Raw genomic sequence first — 25,773 nt, 5'->3', positions numbered from 1 at the left:
GAAGGGAAGGTCTGACAGGCGGTTATGTGACTAGGGACACTCCGGTTTAGGTTTCTTCTTGGAAGCACTCCGTAAGGCAGTGACCGCCAAGGGAGCAGCTACATGAGCAGCACTGGGAAGATAAACATGCCTTAAGGGAAAAATGAGGGGGGAAAATGGTGTAAATGACTGCAAATGCCTTTGGTTTTAATGGGCTTCATCTATTTACCGCCCAAATGGATTTGGTTCATGGAGTCAAGCTGGAAGAACGAGGGGATTTTAGGTAGGCAGAATTGAATGGCTGAGACTGCAATTTTGGGCCAAGGTCCTCCTCTTGTGAGAAGAGCCACCAAATGTTTAACATGGGCTCTCATTGAAGGATAGATGCTGCTGGAGGAGGTGGTGCCACTCACTGGGATGCTTGGGAGAAACATGGTCAACTGAAAATCCCTTTGCTGGCTCTCAGCTTTGGGAGTTAGAGGAACTAAGATGAAAGATGGAGAAAATAGTCATTAAGGCATGCCCTAGCATTAGCAGCAATAATTCACAGGCTCTAGCTGAGGACATCAGGGCGGTTTGCCAGCACCACCACAAGGCAGAGGGGTGCTGCTACCCACACTGGGAACTCAGGCACTTCTGAGTTCAATTGACTCATCCAAAGTCCCTCTGCAAAGGAAAATCTAACTGCAGTGACCCTTGGGACATGGGATGTAATGGAGGAGCAGCACCACTGTTACAGATACAGTGCTGAACCAGGACTCAGCACATCTTCTCCAGTACTTTCTGCACAACCAATGCTTTCTTCACCTGAAGAAACCCTTGCTTTATCTGCTCTGGAGCAGCCTGGCCAGTGTAGCAAGAGGAAATTAGTCATCAGGCAGAGCTTGTCTTGAATCACGGACCTCAAGGAGGTCAATAGAAGCTCCCTCTGCTCACCCCATGTAGTGCTAATGGCTGCTAGGCTGACATGCCGCGAGAGGAGGAGGAGGAGGAGGGTAAGGAACCAACATCCCTTTCACTGCTATGAATTCAAGCATCTTACAGCATACATCCCATTGATTCTCAGTACAACTTAATGTCTGAGGGGTTTAGATGACATGAACAGCCAGGTGCCTAAATAACAGAGATATTTTTCAAAATTACAAAAGATCTCCTGGAGCCCCTTCCACTCTGAAATTTTCCTATGATCTTGATAAATGTATTTATTCCCGGCTGACTCTGAACTGCACTTCATTCCTCCCTCACACCCTGTCTGCCCACTCTGCAGAAACCCCTGGCCCTGATTCCCCAGAGGCTGAGGTAAGGGCAGCTGAGGGGTTTTGGGATGCCAGCAGAAGGGAGCCCAAAGCTGGTAAAAATTACCCACGCGTGCAGCCTCCCCTGTTACCCTTGTGAAAAACAGGGCAGACTGTTGCCGCGGAATGACTCTTCCTAGTGGATCCGAGTCGGTAGCGGAGCAGCCACCGAAGCATTCCAGGAGCAACGGGAGGGATGTGTGAGAAGCGCTGGAGCTCCCCCAGTCCCCCATCCCGCCGGGGTGCCCGCTGCGCTCCCGGGCACATTTAGGAAGGCAGCGCGAAGTCAGGCAATCCCCGGCTCGCCGATGAGGGCTTGATGCGGGAAACCAGTGATAGGAGAGGAGAAGCGGGATGAAGTGTGTTGGAAACCAAAGCAAATCACAGATTTCCCTAGGGAAGCGAGGCGGGGGGCTGGGGGGAAGCGCACACGGTGGGTCGCGGCGAGTCTCCGGGGGGCAGGATTTCTCTTCCATCGCATGGAAGAGCGAGATTAAAGAAGAAAGTGGGAGTGGGGTGGGAGGGAAGGGAAGGGGGGGTGGGGGGGGATGAACAAAGGAGATTGGCAGCACAGCTGTTTTGGGAAGAAAAAAAAAAAAAAAAAGGCCAGCCTTCCTGTTTCTTTAAAGCCGCTCATCTGCGCGGCTGCCGGCGGCGGGAGGCAGGCTGCGGGAGCTGCGGCCGGGCGCACGCTCGGAGCACGGACGGACGGAGCCGGGGCTCCGCTGCCCGCCGCGGCAGGGCGGGCGCAGATGGGCGGCAGCGGGGCGGCGGCAGCAGCATCGGGAGCAGCGCAGCGGCGGAGCGGCCGCGGCTGAGCTTCGCCGCGCAGCGCCCCGCGCCATGCGGAGCGCGCCGCTGGCCGAGGGCGAGCCCTGGCCGCGCCTGTGCCCCGCCGAGCTCGGGGGGCTGCGGCGGCTGCGGCGCAAGCACGGCGGCTGCAAAAGTTTCCGCGTGGAGCTCAAAGTGCTGAGCGGGCGGCGGACCGCGCTCCGCGCACCCCCCGCGCCGCCCCCCGCCGCCGCCGCCGCCCCGCCGCCCGCCTGGGAGCCGCGCAGCGCCGCGCTCGGCCCCGCCGCCGCCAGCGCCTTCCCCGCCGCCCCGCCGCCGCCGCCCGCCGCTTCCCCGCGCCCGCGGCCGGGCGAGGCGTCCGGCGTCTCGCCGGAGATCAAAGCGCTGCAGCAGACGCGGCGGCTGCTGGCCAACGCCCGGGAGAGGACCCGCGTCCACACCATCAGCGCCGCCTTCGAGGCGCTGCGCAAGCAGGTACCTGCCGCCGCCCGGGCACCGCCGGCCCCTCCGCCCGCCCGCGGGGGCACCGGGCAGCGCTTCGCCAGCCCTCCCCGTGCTCTGCCCGCCGGGACCCCGCGGGGCATGGAGGGTGCGCAGGGACGGGGGAGCGCCCGCGCTGCCCGGGGCCAGGGGAGGTGAAGGGCAGGAGCCGAGCGGCCGCCTGACAGGAGGGGAAGTCGGTTCAAAATGCCTGGAAGTACCAACCCTAGAACTGTGCTAACACTCAAGATAAATAAATAAGGGCTTTTAATTTGCTTGCAGTTAGAAAGTTTTGAATTTTTTTCCCCGAGGGAGGGTGGTGTGGAGGGCGAAAAATAAAACAAACCCGAGAAATCCTTCCGAGTGAGAGCAGAGTGTGTAGAGAGGCACTTGGTCAAGCTGGGAGCTGGGGTGATGCTCCTGTGCTAAGAGCACGTGTACTTGCCAGCTGTCCAGCCGCGGTGAGCTGCCCCAAAGGGATTACCGGGAATTTGGGCAGCGCCGTGCTCCTCTTGACTTTGGTGCAGGGTGCCTGATCCCTCAGGGCCCTCGGGGTTCTTGCAGCAGCCTCTGAAACTTTCTGTGTGCCCTGTCTGCTAGGGATAGCCGAGTTGAGTTGTGGTCCTCTGCCAGTTAGTTTCCCGTGATTTTTACTGTAGTGTGTGTTTGAAGTGTGTCTGGTGCTGGGCTTTCTTCTTGAGAGGACTTGAAAGTCCTTGTCTGTGAAGGATGATAGGCGTGTTCACACTGTCAGAGTGGAGCTTTTGAAAGGCAAATGAAAGGTTTTAGTCAAAATCCTTCCATCATCTCCCCAGGATGAGGAGAGATACAGAGAAGCCGCAAGGCTGGTGTATCTTGTGCAGAAGGATAAATCAGTGCCCTGGCCCCTGTACTCAGCCCTCTCTGCGTGTAGGCACCGTGTAACAGCTCACTGAGAGACAAAGATGTGCTGTCACATGGTGCAAGCCCAGCTGTGCTGGCTTTTCTGCCTTTCTGTTAAATGCTGATGGGACTATTCCAGGTGTGCAGGAAGGAGGAGATGCACAGGGCTCAGAGGGCTGTGAGCTGCAGATGAGTCTGATTGTGAGAGGTGTTTAGCATCAACTCTCCCAGGATGGTACCTCCAGCCTGGTGGGAGCAGTGTGCTGTGCTTTCAGGGGAGCTCACACATGCAGGCTTTTCCCTACCATCTTTTAGGCATTACTAATCTGAGCCATTCCCCAAGTGTGCTCGCTTTCGGACTCAATCCTCTCTCCTGCTTAGAGGAAATCTGCTTGTTCCTATCTTCAGCATGATGCCTGCAGCCCTTCTCAATGACTGCTGTGTCCTAGGTAGCTGCACCCCAAGAGTTAATCCTTTCCCATCACCTACTTCTGCAGACAGATTTCCAGTCCTGGCCTCAGGGGCTGAGACCAGGGCTGTATATCAGGGGAGAATCGCTGGTGAGCATCTAAACTAGAGCATTTTTAGTCACTGTGCAGTGGTGGGATCTGACTACTCCTGTTAAAATCCTGGTAGTCCAGTGTGTGCTGGGTGCTGTCCCCCGGTGCTGAGAGGCCTCCCTTTGTAGATGCAAACTCCAGACTTGATATATTTTGTTTCTGTAAGCTGCTTCCATATTTCAGTTGTTTGGCGACTGTGTGTAGCACGCTTGGAAGTGTCAGTCTAATTCTCCATGGACAGACATCTACACCACCAAAACCGCAAGGGGAAGTAGCACTGATTTCCCAAATCACTGGCAATCTTGTTCTAGGCTGAGCCTCAAGCAGAAGTCAGGCAGGCAACAAATTAAAGCCGCACTCTTTTGGGAAATGGGCAACTCTTGAAAAGCCTCAGATTCCTGGCCTTGGCCCTGTCTCTATAAATCACTTCAGCCGTAGACTCAGCTGGGAGCCCAAAGAGCCTGGAGAACAAGTTGCTGTCCTCTCTTCCCATGAAAGCCGGTCTCTAGGGTCAGCGCAGGAACATACTGGCAGAGCTGTGTTCACTCTGCAGAGAGAAAGAAATCATTCTCTGGGAAATGTTTGCCGCGAGGTTTTCTTAGCAATTTGCTGAGGGGTGGGCTGGCTGTCCCGACCATCATTGGATGACATTTGCATTCATTTCTTGTTGGGCTGCCAGCGGCGTGCCTGGTGCCGTACGTGACATCAGGTGACAGTCAGCTTCATTGCACATATGCGTGGCGCTGCCTTGTCACTCACGTCATTCGCGGCGGTGACGCGGAGGGGTTTCTGAGGAGCAGCTCAGATCAGGAGACATGGCTTTCTGTCACACCTTGGCCAGCAGGTGGGAAGCAGGGCTGTGGAGATGCCCTGGTGGAGGTACCTGCAGCAGGGAGGTTTTCTCTTGCCCCTGCTCAGCGCTGTCTTCCCACGTCCCAGAGCACACAAAGGGCCTTCAGCCCCATGCGGGAGATGATCCCTGTTTGCTGTCTGCTACAGGCCTCTGTTTGCTTCTTGTTCCTTGGTTAGTCCTCCGTCCCCTCCTTGTCATCACATATCAGGCTCTTAAGCAGCTGGGAGGCTTTTCCTGAGGCGCTGAAACTGATATGTCCCTGCAGACAGGCAGGCGAGGAGCAGGGGATTGTGCCGTGCTTGCACACAACCGACCCTGGCCCCACACTCCTTTGGGAAGGAGTCAGGTGCTGAATGTGGAGCTGCTGGAAGCAGGAGCCTTGCTCAGCCACTGGTACCCAACACCCACACAGGTGTCATCCCTGTCCCCTACCCTGTTTGGATGTGTGAGGGTGGAGAGACTCATCCTCGCTGGCACATGTGAAATGAAACCCCACTGCTTGTAGGATCAGACCCACCACGGCCACACTGCAGGGAGCCCATCCATGCGTGCTCGGGAGGAGGAGGAGGAAGGGGAAGTCATGCCTCTCTGCAGGACGCTCTCCCTGTCTCAGCAGCCCACCCGAGGGCAAGCGACTGGCACGCAGCACGCTGGACAGATGGGCTGACGGCGGCGTCCCTGCACTGCACAGCTGTGTACATATGGCACACATGTTTTGGCTTGTGTCGACTAACTCTCCAGATGGCAGGAAGGGGTGTGGGTTCTTTTTTTTCTCCCAGTTCTTGGTGGAGGAAGAGCCAAACGCAGTTGTTTCGCACAAGGAGAGGCTAACCCCGGCATGTCCCTAAGGACTGAGCTGTCCCTGGCTTGCCTCGGAGGCCAGGGCCCCCTCAGAGGTGGGAGGTAGGCGGGCAGCTGCCAGCTCTGAGAAGCTGCCTGCTGTTGGGAGAGACATGTCATTGCCATTGTGTTCACCCCTTGGTGTCAGACCCACCAAGGACAACGATTTCTCTCCCTCTCTCTGTACTGAGCTGCTGCCTTTACCATACGGCCAGAGCACTGAAGTGGGACTGTAGAGCAGATGCTCCTGAGATGCAGCTCCTTGCCCCTGGTTTTGGTACTTGTGATCTTCAGCTTCTCCCTCCTGCCCCCAAGCATCATTTCTTCAAGTGATCCTTCCACTGAGGCAAACAGTGTCATTCTCCTTGGAAAACACTGACCTGCTCTGAGACACATCGAGGTGGTGAGATACTTCGGCTGTACTGGGCTGTCCATTGGCTGCTGCTTTTCTGGTGTCCCTCCTGGGGGCTGCTCCTGTCCCTGTGACTGGGCAGCTCCTATCTGGAGCACTGGTCTCCTGCCCTCAAATGCCCTGGTAGGTGCTGGTCAGTTGGTTCTTGCACTGCCCCAACTGCTGCAGGGCTCTCCACATGTGACATGGTGGGTTGTCACTCCTGTCATTTTCCTCTCCCTGCCATTGTGGGTGGTCAATGAACCCAAACATCTCTGATGCAGGCAGAGGCAGCACTGAGTCCACAAGGACCTGGGGTCATCTTCTCCTTCTGCTGGTGCTTGTGCTGGTGCATGTTCAAATTCATGATGCAGTGCAACCATCTGGAGGAGACAAGATGTGACAACAACTTTGCCTGTCTTCAAAGCAACTGTTCTCCATGCAACACAATTCTGGCTCTTTTTTTTTTTTCCCTGCAAATTCCTACTGGCAGCAATAGTCTCATTCTCCAGCACATCCCACCTGTGAAACTGAACCATCGTAATGTCTATTGCAGCATGGACTTAGACACCAGGTTTTCTGGTGGAGGCCTTGGCCAGAAGGAGATAGTGCTCTTCACCATGAGACTGCATGGACAGCCAAGATAACCAGCTCCCACCAGTGTGTTGTGCTCCCAGGAGCTGGAATTGAGCTCCTCAGCTGTGCTGACAGACCCTAAGGTGGCAGCAAACTCTCCCTCGATGGATGGAGACAACCACAGCAGCCTTCCTGATCTGGAGCCTGCCTGGGCTTGCACATCTGGTTTCTCTCTGGAGCACTGCTGTCCAGCTCCTCCTGAAGAAAGTGGTGCATCAAGCCACAGAGAGCTGGAGTCTGTGCTGGGAGCAAATGTGTCCACAGACATTTATCTTCCCTTGAAGTGTATTGGCATTTTTCTTCATCTTTTCACCACTGCGTTACCAGGACATTCTCTGCCTCAGCAGCTGACAGCCTTGCTCTCTGCACTCATGTGGGTTCTGGAGATACTTTAGGGTTTTATAGGGCTTTTTAGCTGCTGGAAGGGAGGTTTCCCTCTCCACTAGCATCCTTTCACTTTTTGCTGCCGGCATGCACATGGCTGCTGTGGCTTGTTGTTAAATCAGTGCAGAAAAGACCCTGCTTGCTCCTGTTGGGAGCGTGGTGAGACATGGGGAGCAGAGCCTCAAGGCTACAGGAGGAGTTTTTGTGGCTGTGGGGGCAAACTGTCTGCAGGGGTTGGAAGGGACAAGCCAGGCAGTAAATGGAGTCAGAACGTGTGGCTTGAGCAGTGCCTTAGCCACAAACCAGCAGAGGCTGTTGGGCGAATGCGTCATTCCATGCTCACCCTCTTTGTGTGTCATCCCAAGGGTGGCTGTGGTTTGTCACCTCTGCAGGCGGGACCCTGCATGTGACCAGTGTCGCTGACGTGTCCTTTCTGTGTGGTGGGGAGGCTGAGAGCTATCCTCGGTCACCTGCTGACATCTCCCAGCCCTATTCCCAGTGATTCATCCCTTTGTGATCCCACAAGCAGGAAACCCTAAGATGCCTTTAAACCCAGCTCCTGAAGACAAACCACCCATTGAGCTCTCTGGGGTGAAGGCTGGGCAGGAATGTTTGGCTGTTGGAGAGATTCAGCTGGACTTCAGAAAAGCAGGAGCATCTTCCAGTGCCATCACTATGTGTTGTCACTGAACAGCTCAGTGTTAACTGGAGCATCTCCATGGTTGCTGCCAGTCCCAAGTGACGCTGATGGATATTTAGAGCCCAGAGTGGGATGGCCCTGTGGTTTAACAGCTAAAGAAGATGACAAAATACTGGCCTGAAGCAACACAGGAGGAAAGAAAATAAGGGAGAAGACAGACAAAAGGACAAAAATCCTGAAAACAATGACTGTGTGTCACCAAGAACAGAGCTTTTTTGCTCCCTTGGCTGCTGTCTAGCTGATTTTATCCTTTGCTACAAATCCTGCTCCTGTCGGGAGGTATTTGCTCTGCCTGCTGCAGCCACCCTGAGTTAACCTCTGTGTTTTCTTATGGCTCCTGCTGAAATTGGAGAAAAGAGTCTGCTTTTCTCCATCAAGCTTTGAATCCAGCCTCTGCTCCTTGCCTTAATCCACTGTCACATTCCTCTCTGGGCTGCAGTGGGGAGGTGGGACACTTTTCAGTCACTTGCAGCAGAGCTCCCCAGACTCTTTGTTCCCAACCTGCATCTCCTTTGGTCTATGCCATGTGTGTTCCCCAAGTGACATATGCCATCCTGGCCCTGGTTTGCACTGTCCCCCATGCTATGCAGGGATGCAAGCAGAGCCACGTGTGCTCTGTGGGAGGATTGTGCTCCTTGCAGCTGCCACAGGTTCATGGCAGCTCCTGGGGCTTAGCAGGGATAGCAAGGGAGGGAGAAACCCTGTGGTGTCCAGCAGTGGTTGGTGACTGAAGAGTCCCCAAGGCCAAGCTGGATCTGGGGTAATGCTATTATCTCCAGTGGAGCTTGCTCTCCTATTAACTGGGGGAATTGGATCCACTGGTGCTCAGAGATGGAGATGGTCACTGCTAAACTGCCACCCAAGAAAGTGTTTCCCCACTGTGGTGCTGGAAGGTAGCCCCTTTGAGAGGAGATTTTCTGTGCCCAATAGCCCTGGGATTTCACCTCTGATAACCCCACTAATCGTCAGTGTAGTTATTGTTTTGGGAAGTGGTTCAAGGAGGCAGCAATGAGGAAGGAGCTTTGCTGCAGCTCAGCAATGTGATATTTTTCAGGCATGATACTGAGGGGGTGTGTTGTGCACCCTGAGGATGTGCAGGAGGCTTTGGGGCTGCAGAATGTCTGCAGATAGGGCAGGAGGACTGTCCAAATCGGAGCAGAGCCAGGCCTGGGGCAGCATTAACCAGACTGCCATTTGGAAGAGATTCCCGGGGTGAACTCACCCAGCACCACACCTAGGTTTTGTTTGGAGGAAGCCAATTCATTCGCTCCAAGGAGTGAACTCATGTTTTTGCAATGTGAGCGATGGGGAGCCAGGAGCTGGGAGGGAACCGGGAGCTGGGTTGTTTGACAGCCTGGACCCACCCGAGAGGCCAAGGCACCTCGGTCAGGACTGGTGCTCCTGCCTGAGCAGTGCTGCTTTTGCTCTTGTTGGCGTCTTTCAGCTGGGTTTGGGCCTGGGCTGGGCACTTTGCACCCTGTGGTGGGGCAGGGGTGAAGCTTGCTTTCAAACTGCTGGGATTGCTCTGCTAGCACAGGACTGCCCCTTCCCCACTGCTGCAGTCTGGTGGCAGAGAAATAAAGCTCTCCTGGAGTCATGGTATGGAATCACTGCCCATCACTGGCTGGAACGGAACTCTGTGGAGCATCTGACACTGGGACACCCATGGATGGTTAAAGGAGGTGATTCTTCCCCTCTGCTCTGCTCTGGTGAGGCCACACCTGCAGTGCTGCATCCACCTCTGGGTTCCTCAGCACAGGAAAGACATGGACCTGTTGGATCAAGTCCAAATGAGGCCAACAGGTTGATCAGGAGGATGGCTGAGAAAGTTTTTCAGCCTGAGGAAGAGAAGGTTCTGGGACTACAAGAAAAATGGGGACAAACTGTTTAGTAGACCCTGTTGCCACAGAACAAGACATAAGGGTTTTAAACTAAAAGAGGGTAGATAAAAGGAAGAAAGTTTTTACAATGTGGCTTGTAAAACACTGGCACAGGTTGCCCAGAGAGGTGATATATATCCCATCCTTAGAAACATTCAAGGTCAGGCTTGACAGGTCTCTTAGCAACCTGATCTAGTTAAAGATGTCCCTGCGCACTGCAGGAGGTTGGACTAGATGACCTTTAAAGGTCCTTTTCAACTCAAACTATTCTGTGATTCTGTGGGGCTCTTCTCCAGAAGCAGTCCCTGAGCACCATGCCATATATCCACACAGCAGGATTTGGCCTTGCAGGGTTCAAACCCACACAGTGCTGCCCCAAAGGTCCAGGTCAGTGCAGTGAGCACCAGTGGCACAGAGAAGCCACCAGTAGAAGCTGGTGCTGCTGTGCTGTGGGCAGCAGGAGGGCTATTTGGGAAGCAGGTCTGAAGGGATCTAGCAGGACTGAAAGGATGTCCCAGGAATGCTTGCAGGCTTTTCCATCATACAGCTGTATAAGTCATCATTGTCCCACCTGGGATCTTAGGAGGACTCAGGGCCTGTAGTTTAGAGAACAAGGTAGGGAAGCCAAATCGCCTTGCTGATGAACCTGAACACACCAACCAGGTCATCAAAGGAGTCCTGCAAGAAGCAGAAGGACCTGAATGTGTTCACTTCACTCCCAGAACTGAGTGGAAAGAAAAAGGCTTCAAACCCTTCCCAAAAACTCTCCACAATGTAATATGTCTTGAAAACAGGTGAAGATCTTCTGGATAAGGCCTTCAGCTTGTTAAGGATCTTAGTCATAGAATCACAGGATGGTCAGGGTTGGAAGGGACCTTAAAGATCATCTTGTTCCAACCCCACTGCCATGGGCAGGGACACCTTCCACTAACCCAGGATGTCAGAGTCACATCCAGCCTGGCCTCAGGATGAGGCATCCTTCCAGAGATGAGGCATCCACACATCCACAGTAGCTCTACAGATGCCAGCCCTGGAGATAATTTGGGATCATGAAAGAGGCACTTTCCCTGTGCTCAGTACCGACAAGCAAGGGATGCTGTCAGTTCCTCTGCCCCACCCTGCCACTGTTCCCCAAAGGTGTCTTAACCCCAGGAAATGTCTGACTCACCCTGGGCTAGAAAGGGATGTACAAAAGCCAGAACTATTAAGTACTGGACATTTATATGAACCTCTGGAAATATTTTTGGCAGGAGGTGCAGCACAAACAATGAGACAGCGCCGTTGGTCTGCGTGTTGGGATGCAGGGAAGAGGCAGCCAAATGTTTTCCTGGGGGAGAGGGGCAAGGGGGGGCTGATGTGTTTTAACTCCCAGCATAAAAATAAACCAGATGAATTAGCAGACAGGTAGATTCAGCAGCATACTATGGCATGTTGGGGAACTAGCTGTCAGGAGGGCTTGGTTTATGCTGCATCACATACACAGGTGTTTTTCCAGCCTTAGAGCTGCCCTTCTTCCCTGCTGTGCCCAGGGGACTCAATTCTGCCCTGTGTGACCTTCATGTGGTGGGGATCTGTGCATGTCTGTGCTGCTAAATCACATTTTGAGCACAGTAAAAGAGAGGTCTGGACCCCCAGCTCTCAACACCCTTCCTTATTCCAGCTTTTTCATGCTGTGTAAAAGCAGACTCAGTTTTACAGATGTTATCTGCACAGGTCCAGAGGGTGTTTATGGACATGGTATCTTATTGATAGGGACAGAGCTACCCAGCCAGAAGCTCGGTGATGTGAACTGGCTTAATGCTCCTAAAGTCCATGGTATGCTCCTGGTTGTTCCCTGCAGACATATCACAGTGAACATGCCCTGCACCCTCATGAGGAAGGGTAGTAGCTTTACCCTCTCACCCATCTCTAGCTGCTCCCCAGCCTCATCCTGCAGCCTCCTGTCCTGTGCCGTGTCAGAATCAGCTCCCAGCCTGTGTCTGTGGTGGATGACAGTGACTGCAGTGCATCCCTGCCTTCCTGGAGCAGGCTGGCTGTGGGTCAAGTACACACCAGGCTTCCCACGGACTTCAAAGGGAGCATCTCTGGTTTTCCAAGGGTGCTGCCTCTGAATCTTGGACGTCAAGGATAGAAAAGACCTGTTAGGTCACATCCCGTTCTATCTTCCTGCCAAAGAAGGGCTCTTCTGCACAGGAATATGTCCCAGGAGTGCTCATCTCGCCTTGCTTCAACTCCTGCCAGCCTGGGGATCACTGATAAGATCCACGAGACTCTGCAGAGCCCTTTGCAGACACAACTAACAAACATCCTCTGACTGAAGCTCTGGTTCCTGCTGGTCCCAGCTCACTCTGTGCTGATCTCCCAAAGCCAAAGATGGTGCCAGTGTCCTTGCCTTTCTAGCAGACAGCTGCATTCCTCAGGATTGGTGTGAAATTTCAGTTGCAGTTCCTTCCTAATTCCTTTTAATCATTGCAAATATTGCAGGAAAGATGGTGAGTTGTGCTGCTTGCTTGTCAGAGAGCGGTGAGGTCAGATAAGGGAAATATTTTTGTTAACTGCACAGGAGCTTGAGCCTGGTTCCTCCTGGCTCTGGACAGACCTGCTCAGCTCGCAGCTGCCCCACTAAAGCACTGAAGTCTGTTTGGTTCAGGCATGAGGAGCAAGAAGGTGACAGAAGGAAAGAGTTTGGTCCTTGCCAGGAGCATGACAGATACCTGCTCCCATTACTGGGAGGGTTACACCTGCAGGGCCACACCAGCCTCAGGTGTTTTTCCCATATCTAAAACACTCTCTCTGTTTTAAGTTGGATTTTGAAGATTTCTTGGCATCCAGGTGTGTCATTGACACCCTTTACTCCAATTTGTGCAAATCTGTCCTCTCTTTCCTGTTGACTTTGTGTTAAAGAAGAGATAATACCAAAGTTACACACGCACACTTGGGGAAGTTTTCACTCTGGATCTGAACTAAGTGGCTCATTCCTCTCTTAATTTCCCATGTTTAATTCAAAAGGAAACATTAAAATGGCAGGAGCTGAGCCAAGACAGGGAGGGTTCCTATGAAATAGTTTTTCTAACACTATTACCATGGCAAAAAACCTCTTATCTCTTAATGCTGGTGCCCCGCACCCATCACAGCAATATCTGAACTGCTCAAGGTGAACCTCTTCCCATGGACATATGGGGCAGCTCCAGTTTGGGATCTGTTGCAGTAGTGTGGGAAAACTGTTGTGTAATCCCAGCTGAGGGTTTTGTCAGCTGTGTTAGCACTGAGATCTTCCTTGCCATTTGTGGCAAACATGTCCTACAAAACAGTTTGGGGTTTGTTTTGTTTCTTTTTTTTTTTTTCTTTCAAAAAAAAGGCCCAAAACACAAAAGAAAGAGCAAAACAGATGAGGAAAAGAGACATTAGCCTGCCTTCTTGTGTTGTAACTGGACAGCGTCTGTGCATCAGCCTCAAGGATTTCATGGTCTATTTTCCTTCCCCTCCATTTAACTTCCTTCTTGCTCTAATTCTGAAATTACTCCCACATTTCACTGAATCCTTCCATTTTAGTTTCCATCTTGCTTTGTTCTTTCCTGATGCTGTTTGATCTGGGGTCTCTGCTGGTTTTGTTGCGTTGGCATCAAAAGGGACTTGGGTGTTTCTGCTGCCTGAAGCTCTTGCTTTCAAAATAACTCAGCTCATTGCATCTGGGGACCAGGTACCTGTGGCTAGCACAGACCTTTCCCATAGGAACTTTTTCTCTCTTCTTTCTGTGTTTTATAAACAAAGATAAAGTTTGGATGTTATTAAAAACAGTTTCTCGGATGTGGACAGTTCAGGCCTGGCCAATCAGGCCTTGGGGGAGGCTTCAAACTGACCAATCCAGGTGACCTTTGAAAAGTCTATATTAGATGGAATTAAATAATAAAATCTTCTTCTGGATGCCACCTTTTGAACCCAGGTTTTCTTGCTCTGTTAGCGGCTCAACAGCGACAGTACTGAGGGCAAGGACCTTGCTGGGTGCATAATGCTGGCAAAAAAAGGGAAGGCAGGGATTTAGAGAGAGGTTTTGTCAGACAGAAATCTTAAACAGGTTCTCTGCGATGTCCCTGCTCATTTCAGGGGGGAATGTGGACTAGGAGACCTTTAAAGATCCCTCCCAATCCAAACTACTCTATGATTCCTTGTCTTTTCAGAGGTATCAGTAGTAGATGGTGTGTTTTTTAAAAAGGCCATTTGAAGCTTTTTGGCTGTTTTCTGGAGAGGCTGGGTACTCATGGGAACCTCAGCTATATCCCACCTCTAATCCTGTGTTTAGTTTTGGGTCCCTCTCTACAAAAAGGACATTGGGGTGTTGGAGGATGTCCAGGGAGGGGCAGCAAATCTGGGAAGGGGTCTGGAGCACAAGTCTGATGAGGAGCAGCTGAGGGAGCTGGGGGGCTCAGCCTGAGAAAAGGAGGCTCAGGGAGGACCTTCTCACTCTCTACAACTCCTTGGCAGGAGCGTGTAGTGGGGATTGGTCTCTTCTCCCAGCTAACAAGGGACAGGATGAGAGGAAATGGCCTCAAGTTGTGCCAGGAGAGGTTTAGATTGGATATTAGAAAAATGTCTTCACTGAAAGGGTGGTCAAACATTGGAACAGGCTGCCCAGGGAAGTGGTGGAGTCACCATCCCTGGAAGCATTTAGAAAATGTGTAGATGGTGTTCTTGGGGACATGGTTTAGTGGTGGCCTTGGCAGTGCTAATACAGGAACTGGGGTAGCTCAAGGGAAGACAGTAGGAACCAAGTTCAAAACAAGCAAAAAGAGAAAAAATTTATATAGACTGTGGAGAACATTTTGCAAAAGGATGATGTGGGTGCTCAAAATCAACAGGGGTTCAGCTTACCAGACCAAATTCATGGACAGAAAAGATCTATCATGGTTTCTAAATACAGGGATGGCACATCTAGCTGAGGTCATGGAGGTGACAGTAGTTGGAGCCTGGCAGAACACTTGGGGAAATCCTATATGTGCCTGAGCTGTTCTGCTCCTCCCTTGGCATCTGTGTGTGGCTGCTGTGGGGTTCATGGAGGGGCTGAACCTGTCTTACCTTCAGTAAAGTCAGGGACAGCATTCGGGGGATGATCCCATCTCTGTGTCCCTGTGGAGGAGAGAGAAGCTGAGGCGTAAGGCGTTAAAAAATCTCCAGCCCTAAGCTGAGTGTGACACCCTAGATGGGTGTGGAGGATGGAGATTGGTACAGGGGCAGGTGGTAGAGGAACATTGAGGCATCCCAATGATTGATGTGCTATGAAAACTTAGACTGGCAGGTGGTCAGACAACCTGAGGGGCTCGGATGGATTTCAGATGAACGCACAGCTTCAGTTTCCCGTAGGCGATAGACTCTCTGTGTTAAAGGCTGAGTGACCTTCAGCAATTTTGCAAAATGTAAAATGGGGTCCCAAGCCTATCGAACTCAGAAGACCTCTCTTTAAGCTGGGCATATTCAAGTTGTGTGCCTATAATCAAATGTAGGTGTAGTGATTTGCTGGATGGTGATTGAAAAGCAATCCACCCTTCTGCATCAGGAGCCATATACTGCTCAGTTATTGACCACAGCTCAAACCGAACATTCTGTTTGGTTTGAGCTGTGGAATGTTTCACATTACAGTAGAAATCTTTAAGGGTGAAGAAGTAAATGGCATAAGATACACCCAGCTCCCTGAGACAGGCTCTGGTTTGGTCTCTTTTGGGGGGCGAGGTACCACGATGGAGTGTTCAAGCAAGTAGGAATTACTGCCTCCAGGTCTTGCTCCTCAACATCGTGTTTTTGCCTGGGCTGAAAGTCACAATTTGTGTTGTTTGAGCACAAAACCACCAAGTTGTGATACAGTTGCCCATACGTCCTTATTGCCTTGTTCTGCAAGACCTGTGCTGACATGGGAGCTACTTGTGGGGAGTAAGTTGCTCAAGACAGTTCGTGGGAGGCATAGGGCTGCAGGTTTCTGAGAAACAGGGCCTCCAAGAAGTGAGCTGAGCAGCAGGCAGATGTCCCAGGCTGCATCCTGCCATCACATTTTAAGCAGCACTGCCCCGCTGAAATCAAGAGGCTTCGTGCTGCTTTCATCCCCATGGAGATCAGCGGGGAGTTCTTCTTAAAAACCTGTTGGGACCATATGGCATTTTATCACTAGAGTTTCTATTTGTGTTAAAACTGCTAAGAAAATAACTCACAGTTGTTTTGTCATGCTTCGAGCAAGATACATTGTTTATCTGGCCTAATTTTTAATTATTTCTTTTTCCCTGTTACCCTTTCTAGGTTCCCTGCTATTCTTATGGTCAAAAGTTGTCCAAACTGGCCATCTTGAGAATAGCCTGTAACTATATCCTTTCCCTGGCCAGACTAGCAGACCTGGATTACAGCGCTGACCACAGTAACATGAGCTTCTCTGAATGCGTGGAGCAGTGCACTAGGACCTTACAAGCAGAAGGAAGATCTAAAAAAAGGAAGGTATGTTACAGCCTCTCCCCCACCTCACCCCCTAAATAATGGTAAAATTTACAAAAGGGAGGGGAAAAAAAAGATCCAAAGTGGTTTCTTTCCTTTCTGAACCTTGTGAAATTTTCCTGGTTTCTTTATCCCTTGCCTTTCTCTCTCTTTTTCTCCTCCCTCCATCTGATCTTGTAATAACCACATTCCTCCCTAATCAAAAGCTTTTCTCTCCTCCCCGTGCTCTGCGCCAGGCTCTTCCCCTCGTTAGTCGCCCATCGTGTGTTTCAACACGAGCGTGATCCTATTAAGAGTCATCTTGGGACTGTTACTTGTTAAACCAAACCAACCTTAAGTCGCCTTTTGGAGCCTGCAAAACACTGTCGCCCGCCTGTGTTTTCTGTTTTGTTTAATCTAACACTTATCTCTGAGAAAAATCACCCGACAACAAAAAAAAGGTAGCTAATGGAGACATTGTATGTATAAACACATTAGTAAGATGTATGACCTGAAGGACATGTGGGTATCTTGAGGAAACAACGTTAAATCTAATTATGCCTTGCATTCCTTTAGGTTACTTAACACTGAACCAATTAGGTGAAATCATCGTCAAGCGGCGGGAGGAGGAAGCAGAGCGTTCTGCCAGTTTTCCTCTCAGAGAGTGACATGGGTGAATTAAAGGAGTGATTGATGTCTTTGTTCAGGCTTTTATGACAAAAAGAGTTTTGTAAACTTGAATTGAACTTCCCCCTGCTCTCTGAGCTTGCTTGTCAGGCGGGATAATAAATCAGCAGGATTTTAATGGATGAATGGGCAGCTAAGCTGGGGAGCAGGCTCCTTCCCCGGTGTTGTTAAGATCTGCCTCTGATTCGGGCAGGTTTCCTCACTTTTCCTCCTCTTTAGCCCAACAAGTCATCCTGCAGCAATTCAGTTTATAAATAAACACAATAGCACACTCCCTGTTGCTTCCTCTGGCTGTCATGGGCTGTATTTATGCCCCTGGAGCAGCAGTGCCAGGCAGGGACGTGGCACTGCTCACCCTCAGCTGACAGCACTGCCTGGGACTGGGAGGTGTGAGGGAGCTCCTGGGCACAGCCCAAAATTGGGGCTTCACTGTGGGGTCTGTAGTGCCACAGGCAGTGGTGTCCCAAGGACACTGAAGTGATGCTGCCAACCCCAGGGCAAGGTGAGAGTTGGTTCCTGGGTCTCCTCTCCAAGTTAAGATAGGGGAGAAGAAAAACATAGTTTTTGGGGCTTCAGCAGATTGGTAGTTGGGTCTTGGGTGTCCTATTCAAGATGGGGGAGAAGAAGGGGCTGAGCATCCCTTGTGAGGCTTTAGCAGATTTCCAGTTAAGTCTTGAGTTCCCTCCTAAAGTCAGAATGGAGGGAAAGAAGAGAATGAGCATCCTTCATGGGGCTTCAGCACATTTCTGGGCTGCTGTTCAGGCTTGGGGTGCCCGATGGGCTGAGACCCATTGTCTTGGCTTATGTGAACCAATGCAGTCTTAAAGACAGAAAACAAGGAGCCAGATTTTAAATTACTCCAAATCCCAGGGTGTTCACATCTGAGGGTTAGGGCTGGGCGCATCCCTAATTAAAAAAACAAATTAAGAATTAAAAGCCTTCCATTTACAGTGTTTGCTCTCTAAAGTTCTCTCCAGAGCAGATGCATGGAGAAAAGCCCCAAGCCCATCGAGAGTGTGTGAACAATGGAACTCTCACAGGGCACCTCCCACCTCCTAACAGGCACCACCAACCCACAGAAACAGTGTCACCAGGAGAAAATCTGCCTTTCCTCCACGTTCTTGAGGGACACCCACCCAAACCCTCCTCCAAAAGCCCTCTCTGAAAAGAAAGCCAGGCTTTGTACCTGAGGTGGGGTCTTAATCCCTGCTGTGCCTTGCTTTTCTTGCTGGAAATTACAGCACATTGCATTTCTGCTGCAAGTTTAGGGCGGCCCTAGAGCATGGAGATTCCCTTGTGGATGGCAAGTGTAATTCTATTTCCAGCAGTGTTTGCTCAGGTGATGGCAAGAGCACCTTCACCTGCTGACGAAGCCAAAACCAGCAGGTACTAAGTAACTCTGGTCATTCCCAGTAGGTAGGAGTGGGGATGCCAAGCCTGGGTTGGGAGGACTCATCTTGCTGTCTCCCTTTCTCCTTGAGCCAAGCAAATCATGAGCACAAGGGAGGAAAAGGCTGTTGTCAGAGGGAAATTACAGATCCGGGATGGCTGTGCAGCGATGATCCAAGCTCTGGATGTCAGGTGGTGTGAAGGGATGTCTCTCCTGGGGGGTCTCACTGGATGAGGATACAATGGCTTGGCCCAAAATCGCCGCGCCCTCATTAATGTTGAAATCGGCACGTTTTTGTAAGCCCTGTGTGTTTTTAATCAGGTCTCTGAAACCACTGCTCACTGAGCAGTTCCTCTGAATTATCGACTTTGGGGTGGTTGTTATTTTGTTATTGTTTTTTTGAGTTTCTTTTTATATTCTCTCAAAAAAAAAATCACAGCAATCCTGAGCACAGACCTCTGCTCCTTGAGCTCCATGTTAGGTCCACAACACCCTTATCTCCTGTCATCTCCATTTTATTGTGTGTCTGCCTCTCTCACTCTCTCAGCTCTCTGGTTGCGATGTGCTGTGGCACTGTGAGCTTTTCACACAAAAAAGTAGCTGGTTGGAGTTTGTTTTGGCAGGCAGGGACTCCAGATGATGCATTTGCTGGATTGTGCGTTGCCTTTTGCTTTGTTTTTGGGGGTGAATTATCCTGTGTCCCTAACATTAGGTTGCTGTCCAGATTTTGCTGTTGCCGTAGGAAATTTACTGAGTGGTTTTACCCCCCCTTTCTAGTCCCATTTTGTTAATTAGAAAAGTTGGCTTTAGTCTTTCAAAGTTGGCTAGGAAAATAAAATTTGCTTCTCTGTCCTAACTGCAGTTATAAGGTGAGTTTAGTTTTTGCAGTTGAGACTTAACCGAGGGTGTTTGGTGATGGGAGATCTCATTTATAAGCAACAAAGGAGGCTTCAGATGCCTTTTCTTAAGAAAGAAGAAAAAAAAGCTGACTGTGGGGGGGTGGTGAATTCTGATGATAGTTTTCATTCTTTAAAGCTGCCTTTTGCTTGGTTATACAAATGATCTGGACTTAGCCTTGTCCTTAACCATGCACCCAAGAGTTGCACCACATTGGAGATCTGGGTTGCAACACCCTCAGCAGAGCCCCACATCCTGCTGGGGCCACACTGATGTCCTGCAAAAAGGGGGAGAACTGCCTTGAGCTCTAGTCAGGAGCTTTCTCCAGCTGCACAGAGGATGCAGCAGCAAAAGAAAGGGGAGTCCAAGTTTCCTTACCCCCAGTGTACCCTGTTTCTATGGGGCACATGATCCTCACTGGCTAGAGGTCGTCTGAAAGCCTCACATGGATTCTGTGGTGTTTAGGGTCCGGCTTGCTGATCCCACAGTCTTTTTCCAGCCTTTCCCCCCACAGGGCTGAATTCTGGTGCCCTGCAGTAAAGCAGTGTTGTGACTCAGGGTCAGGATAGGGCTGTAGGGTGCATGGCTGGGGGCTCTCCCTGGAGACTGGCATTTGTGGGGGTGCAGAGCTGTGCATCACAGCCCCCCCAGACCCCCCAGGCCTACAGGATCTGCCCCAAGGCTGTGGGGCAGACCTCACTTCCCCAGAAAATCAGCACAACCTCAGCCTTTCAGTCTGCACAGAGCAGGATCCAACCATGCACAAACACCCTGCTCAGCACAACCAGCACCCCAAACACCCACCGTGAGTTTCATTTTCTTTCCCTTCCCCTCCCCTCTTTGCTTGTGATTAGCCCCCGTGCTAGGCAGCAACATCGCCACGGCCATGGGAGCTCAGCCGGAGCGGGGAGGGATGGATGAGGGATTTTTTTCTTTTCCCTGCTTCATCCTCCCCCCCGTCCCGGCTCTTCTGGCAGTCGCAGACTCCAGATGTTCGGAGCGCGAGCTGGGAAGTCCTGCTGGCGCCACTTGGGGCAGAGGGCAGGGGAAAGGCACGCGAGCTGGAACCCGGAGTACTCAGTCACTGCAGGACTTGGCGCATTCCCCAGCTCGCTGCTGGCACATTCCCCAGCTCTCTCCTGGCCATCTGTTCCAAAAAAACACTTTCAGAACCTCATCATCACTCAGGATACAACACTGCGAGCAGCTGTTAGCGAGGCAGAAGGGGAAAAAAAAAAAAAAAAAAGAGAAACACACACACACATTGAAAAAAAAAAAAAAACCAAAACCATGCGAAAGGTCTCTTTGTGAGAGAGGAAACTGGGTTATGAATAACAGGCGAGCAGTTGGAGCTCAATAAAAGTTTTCAGCTGGAATTTAGTTTCTTGTTTTTGTGCCTGTGTGTGTGGATGAGCACAGACGCAAGGAATTAAAAATTAAAAATACGCTTTATATACATCTTTTCCCAGATAATTAAATGATAAAGAAACATATATGGAATGAAAAGCTCCTCTGTTTGTAGCAGTCTGCCGCTCTGAAAGGGCTGACATTATGCATGTAATTATTGCATTATATAAAATAGTTATTGTGGTGTTGTGCCATGCTTTGATGCCCCCTCATTGCTGCTTTGCTAAAAGCAGAGCTCCCGCTATAGGTAACACTTATTCCCACTGAAAAAATTGAAAGGAGGGCGTTCTGCAGGCATATTTACTTTCAGGAGTGAACAAGTTAAGGGTTTATATTATAAAAGAGAAATAGTAGTGGCAGGCTTGATTTGTACAGCACCGAAACCATTTGCTTGGAGCATATTTTTTTGATAACACTGTATCATGACTCGTGATTTATTTAGACAAAGCCCCGAGATAAAGCCACAGCTCCCACCCCCTGGTTTGTGTGGATGATCCTGGCTGCAGGGTCTTGCTGTTATTGATCATCTGATATTGATTATCGGAACCATTCAGAGCCAGCACAGTAAAACCTCGATGATCTGCATGGCATTTCTTCCTCATGGCTTCCCATCCTGTGTGGGGAGGAGGGGGGTCTCATAATGAGATTCGACCTCCCTTTCCCTGCAGTTTGACTTAGCAGAGGTTCCTCTTTAAAAATAGCTTCATTTCCCTGCTAGGACTTGCAGGCAGAGCGGGCAGCCAGCCAGTCTGCTTCCCCACGGCCGCCAGCTCCGCGGGCTCCGGGGAGGAGCTGGACCTCAGGAGAGCAGTGACCTGCTCTGAGCCGCCTGTCCATCTGTCCATCTGCCATGGAGAGCATCCCTGGGGGGACAGAGGGGACCTGGGTCTGCCTGGCCATGAGTTACCCGTGCTGGCTGAAGGGTTATGCACCCAGGGAGCTTCTTCAAAACAAGGCAGTGAGAGGGTAGTGAGAATCATTTGCTTGTCACTTGCTTTCTGAATGTCCCTGCAGCCCAAAACAGGGATTGCAGGTGGGGCATGGTTGCTGAGGCTCATGATAAGTTCATGAGCAAGATCACCCAACTCCAGACAGGGAGGCAGCAGCAGTTACCCCAAGGGCATCCCCAAGGGCACTGCACACCCTGCGTTGGCCCATTGGGGCGTTGAGCATCAGTATCCCAAAGAGCAAGGCCCAAAGCTTTTCGCTGCAAAAGGATGTGGGACTCCCCTGTTTCATGACAGCACCCCAAAAGCCCCTTTGCCTTAAGGGGTGTTGGAGCAGTCACATCACAGCACACAAAGGCTGGGGCAGGGATTTGCTCCTGTGGTGGGAAGAGGATCCCAGCAAAGGGTCCATCCCCTTTGGAGCAAGGGTGTTTCCAACAATAGGCTAAGATCCAGCCCACAGATACTGGGTAACTACAGCAAAAGGAAAATATGAGTAGAAGAGACAGGAGAAGCCCTGGAACAAAGGCTGACTCAATTCCAGAAGTGCTTTGATTTATAGAGATTGAAATGCTCTGGGATGCTGCAAACTCACCAAGGTCATTGGGCCAGTTGTCAAATTCAAGAGCCATGGGAGTTCTGATGTTATTAGTTTAAAGCAGACCCAGGCTAATAAATCTGTCTTCAGAGCTCCTGGCTGGAGTGGAAAAAGGTGGAGGGGGAAAGAAAGGAGCCTGTTCCCACCAAACATAACCCATGGCCAGCGTTGGGCAGCGCCTGGGGACCAACTGAGTGGTGCCAGTGAGGTGTGCTGAGGGATATCTCTCCATTCCCCTTTCCATTTCCTCTGTCTGGAAGGTGCAGCACAATTTCCCTTACCATCTCTCGCCTGGTTTGTGCATATTCCCTCTTGATCCACCATGGGTGATCTTCCCCAGTTGCAGAGACTTCAGAGCAGAGACCTGACCCTGAGACTCCTCTTCCTTAAGCCATCCTGCTTCCCAAAACCCAGCAGTGCGTTTGATCTCTCTGCTGTCTTTCAGCATTAATGAGAGCTGTCATTGCTTCCCTTCTTTTACATTTTCTTTCCATAGTTAAATGTGGGATAAATTAAACTATTGACTTTTCTATTACAGGTATAATTATTATATATTACTTATTGGTGGAGGTTCCCAACAAAAATATTGGCAATACACAAGGCTGTTTGTCACTCTCCCACCTAAACCTCATTTATTCAAAATCCCATATGAGGCCTTGAATTAGGGCAATAGTTTCTACATCTTCTCTGAGCAGGACTAGGTAGGATTGTCCAGAGACAACTCCAGGAATCCAGCGTCCAGCAGACACCAGCATTTATTGCATGGAGGATCACCTGGGTGCTTTCAGTGAAATACTCTTATCAAGAGAAACCTTAATGGTCCTGGGGCAGTGCTGTGCTTTCCCAGGTCTGCACTTGACAGGAGCAGGTGATAAGGTGGATTTTTAAGTTCCCTTGTCAGTTAACCTGGCATGGATGATCAGCTGTAATGGTTGATCTCACAGCAGCTGCCCTAATGATAGTCATAAATGAAATAAATACTGGTATGTTACTGTTTTTTTGTACCCTAAGTTACAATATCCGGCGATGGAAAAGGAGAGGCAGTACAGAAACAAAACAGACCGAGGAAAAAGTGTTTTTCAGGCCAGGCTTTAAGGAGTTTGACCTTGTTAAGACTGACAGAAAGATGGCTGACCTACCCAGGGAATTGGTGACCGTGTCCAAGGAACCTTCAGAGGCCGTACTGCACCCTGAAAGGTTCTTGAATCCACTGGCAAAAAGCAAGAAACAGTGGTAGCACTAGCTAAATGTGATCTCATTTCCAAGTTTCTAATTCCTAAGTTATTTAAAGGAGGATTTAGGAGCCCACGTGATGAAGGCAGTTTGGACAGTGGAGATGTGATCTCATGAAATCCTCAGGCCCTGAGGATTTTCCTCTGTTTTGAACTATTCTAACGATTGTTTGTAGGATATTCATGGGGCTTATTTTAATGCTAAAGGGGGTTTAGATGAGATTTTCCTTGTCTAACGCTGCCATGGTTTGGAGCTGACCATTTTCCTATGGACTTGGCCATAATATTCTGTAGCCCAATGCAATGGCCCAAATAGACTTGGCTATAATATTCTGTAGCCCAATGCAATTGCCCAAATAATCTGCCACGGCTGTGACTTGCAGGGGATGCACAGGCACATGGGACAGGTTGCAGTCCCACAGGCTGAGCAGCCATGCCTGCAGAAAACTCAATACAACTAAAATACAGAAGTAAAGCCCATCTCCTGCATAAACCCATCTAGTTATGACTCCTTTGCTTTCTGAGATCAGCTCCTGAACTGAAAATAGCAGGTATTTGCCATCACTTCTAATTATTTTTTTCTTGGCGGCAGGAGTTGGACCCAACACCAAATTACTGTGTTGTTTTTCCTCCCCAAGCCTTCCTCTTCCTGTCTGCCACTCCCTCTCCTCTGTGTGGGCTCTGGCCACCATTGTGGCACCTACAGATGGTTTCCTCTGTGAGCCCAACTCTTAAAAACTGCAGATCCATGGCCAGCAGTCCCCAAGGATGCTGCCGCGTGCGTCAGCGACGGTCCATGCAAGGAGCCGCCGGGACACCATGTGTTCACTGTTCTCATGGTGCATCTTTCTCTTTCCAGGAGTAATAACCAGGAAGGGAGGATTCAGAAGAGCTTCCAGCCAGAGTTACATCTGGTCTTGGCAAAGGTTGCACGATCCAGATGAAGACTGAAAGCAGCTTTTTTGCAGAAACCCCTTTTGGAGATGACGATTGGCCAAGGAACTTTCTTAATCTCTGGAACAGAAAGGAAAAAAGGAAAAGAAAAGAAAAAACAAAAGGACAGGGATGCTTCTTATTGTTGTTAAGCCAGCCACCTTTTAGTACGTGCAATTTATTTAGCACTTTTCCCTTTGCTTAACTGGGAAATGTTACCCTCTCAGCTCATGTGTACAGTAATTTTTTGTTGTTGTTGTTGTTGCTGTTGTGCCAAAGATTTGATGGAGCTTCTACACTGTGTCTTATTTTTGCCTTAATGTTAAATCTTTGAGCCAAAGAAAAGTCAGAGGTGCCATTCAGATCGTGGCAAGCAGGCCAGCCAGCTGTCGGTCACAATGCCCAATTTCTGTACCCTTTTGTGAGTTACCTCTTATTTCTTCAGCCTGCACTTCCCTGCCTGCAGCCCTGGAGCCAGCATTTGGTGTGGGCAAGAGCTGGGACGACACCAAACCATGCTTCAGCGTTCAGGTTTGCTTCTTCCTTTGAGCTACTCTGTAGTTCTGCCTTTTGGGCAATTTCCTGATGTTCCAGCCTGTGCGACACATCCACAGGGTAGAAATACTGACACAAAGTGTGAGCTGAAACAGGAGCTATGGATTTATTTTTTTTAATAAAGAAATAAAATTAAACAAGCAAAAGCAAAGTGCCATGTAAAGCAAAGAGAAAAAAAAAATCATGAGAAAGTTCAGCCAGGCAGAAAGAAGTGCAGCAAAATGATTCAGTTGGCGTTTCAGGTTTGTGAAGTCGTTTTTTCCGTGGGGTTTTTCAAGTGGTCAGAAACCCGTGTAATGGAAAAGCATTTGAATCCTATACTGTACCTTTCACTTCAAATTGAAGTAAAAAAAAAAAAAAGAGAGAAGAGATGGAGAAACATTTGCTTGGAGTAAGCAGATTTTATAGGTAATGGAGTTCGTGTGCAAGACATCTGCTAATGATGGAGGGACAGAGCTCCGTGTTCAAGGAAAAAATATGGGTTTCCAAACCAAGAAGATTAACAGGTTTTGTCAATCTCAAGGGGAAATGTTATTTGTGAGTCCAGATTCACATCCTGGCTACTTCAGTGTGAATCAGATTCCCGTGTCTCTGACTTACTCCAGTGTGGATCTGGCTGGGCATCGCCAGGCACTGGGGCAGGCAGGAATCACTGGGCAGGGGAGGGAATAGTCTGTTTTACTGACATGAATATACAAAACTTGAACTCCTCAGTGCCTGCCTGTTTATTTCCTGAGCTGAGCAATTGTCCAGCAAGCCCCGAGCTAGGGAGCTGCTGTGCAAAACCTGAGCTCTCCTGAGCAGGGTGTCAGTCTGGAGTGCCAGGCTGCTCAGTGCCAAGTGCCCTGGCTCCCAGTGAGCTCGAGATGTCTTCTACCAGATTTCTGGGACACATGGGACAGCTGTGTCCAAACCCCCTCCGAGGAGCTCATTATATTGCTCCCCCCTCCACTCTCACCGCTGGTCATTATTAGCAGCCCAATAAAATACATTTTTAGATTGTCA

At 50.2% G+C, this 25,773-nt stretch overlaps 1 protein-coding gene and 1 long non-coding RNA gene across 3 annotated transcripts; both read left to right on the top strand.

Moving 5' to 3' along the window:
• Positions 1 to 1,874: 1,874 nt before the first annotated feature.
• Positions 1,875 to 25,773, top strand: ATOH8 (atonal bHLH transcription factor 8). Of its 2 annotated transcripts, none has more exons than XR_014851891.1 (3): positions 1,875 to 2,540; positions 16,038 to 16,146; positions 24,140 to 25,773. XR_014851891.1 is itself a non-coding variant. In XM_085059562.1 (3 exons), exons 1-3 carry the CDS (start codon positions 2,118 to 2,120, stop codon positions 24,143 to 24,145), a joined length of 621 nt encoding a protein of 206 aa, XP_084915688.1. In that variant the 5' UTR covers positions 1,895 to 2,117; the 3' UTR covers positions 24,146 to 25,773. The 2 variants fall into 2 exon arrangements, 1 of the variants encoding a protein (XP_084915688.1); XM_085059562.1 differs by having other exon boundaries at positions 1,895 to 2,540; positions 15,955 to 16,146.
• LOC146438689 (uncharacterized) lies at positions 16,153 to 19,055 on the top strand. The gene is made up of 2 exons (XR_014851892.1): positions 16,153 to 17,245; positions 17,422 to 19,055. It is a non-coding gene; the product is annotated as an uncharacterized LOC146438689 (long non-coding RNA).

The sequence above is a fragment of the Lichenostomus cassidix genome, chromosome 4, assembly GCF_008360975.1.
Source record: "Lichenostomus cassidix isolate B80296 chromosome 4, HeHo_3.0, whole genome shotgun sequence".
In the NCBI taxonomy this organism is placed as follows: domain Eukaryota; kingdom Metazoa; phylum Chordata; class Aves; order Passeriformes; family Meliphagidae; genus Lichenostomus; species Lichenostomus cassidix.
The sequence above is the reverse complement of the archived record's forward strand: the minus strand, read 5'-3'. Positions and strand labels throughout refer to the sequence as shown.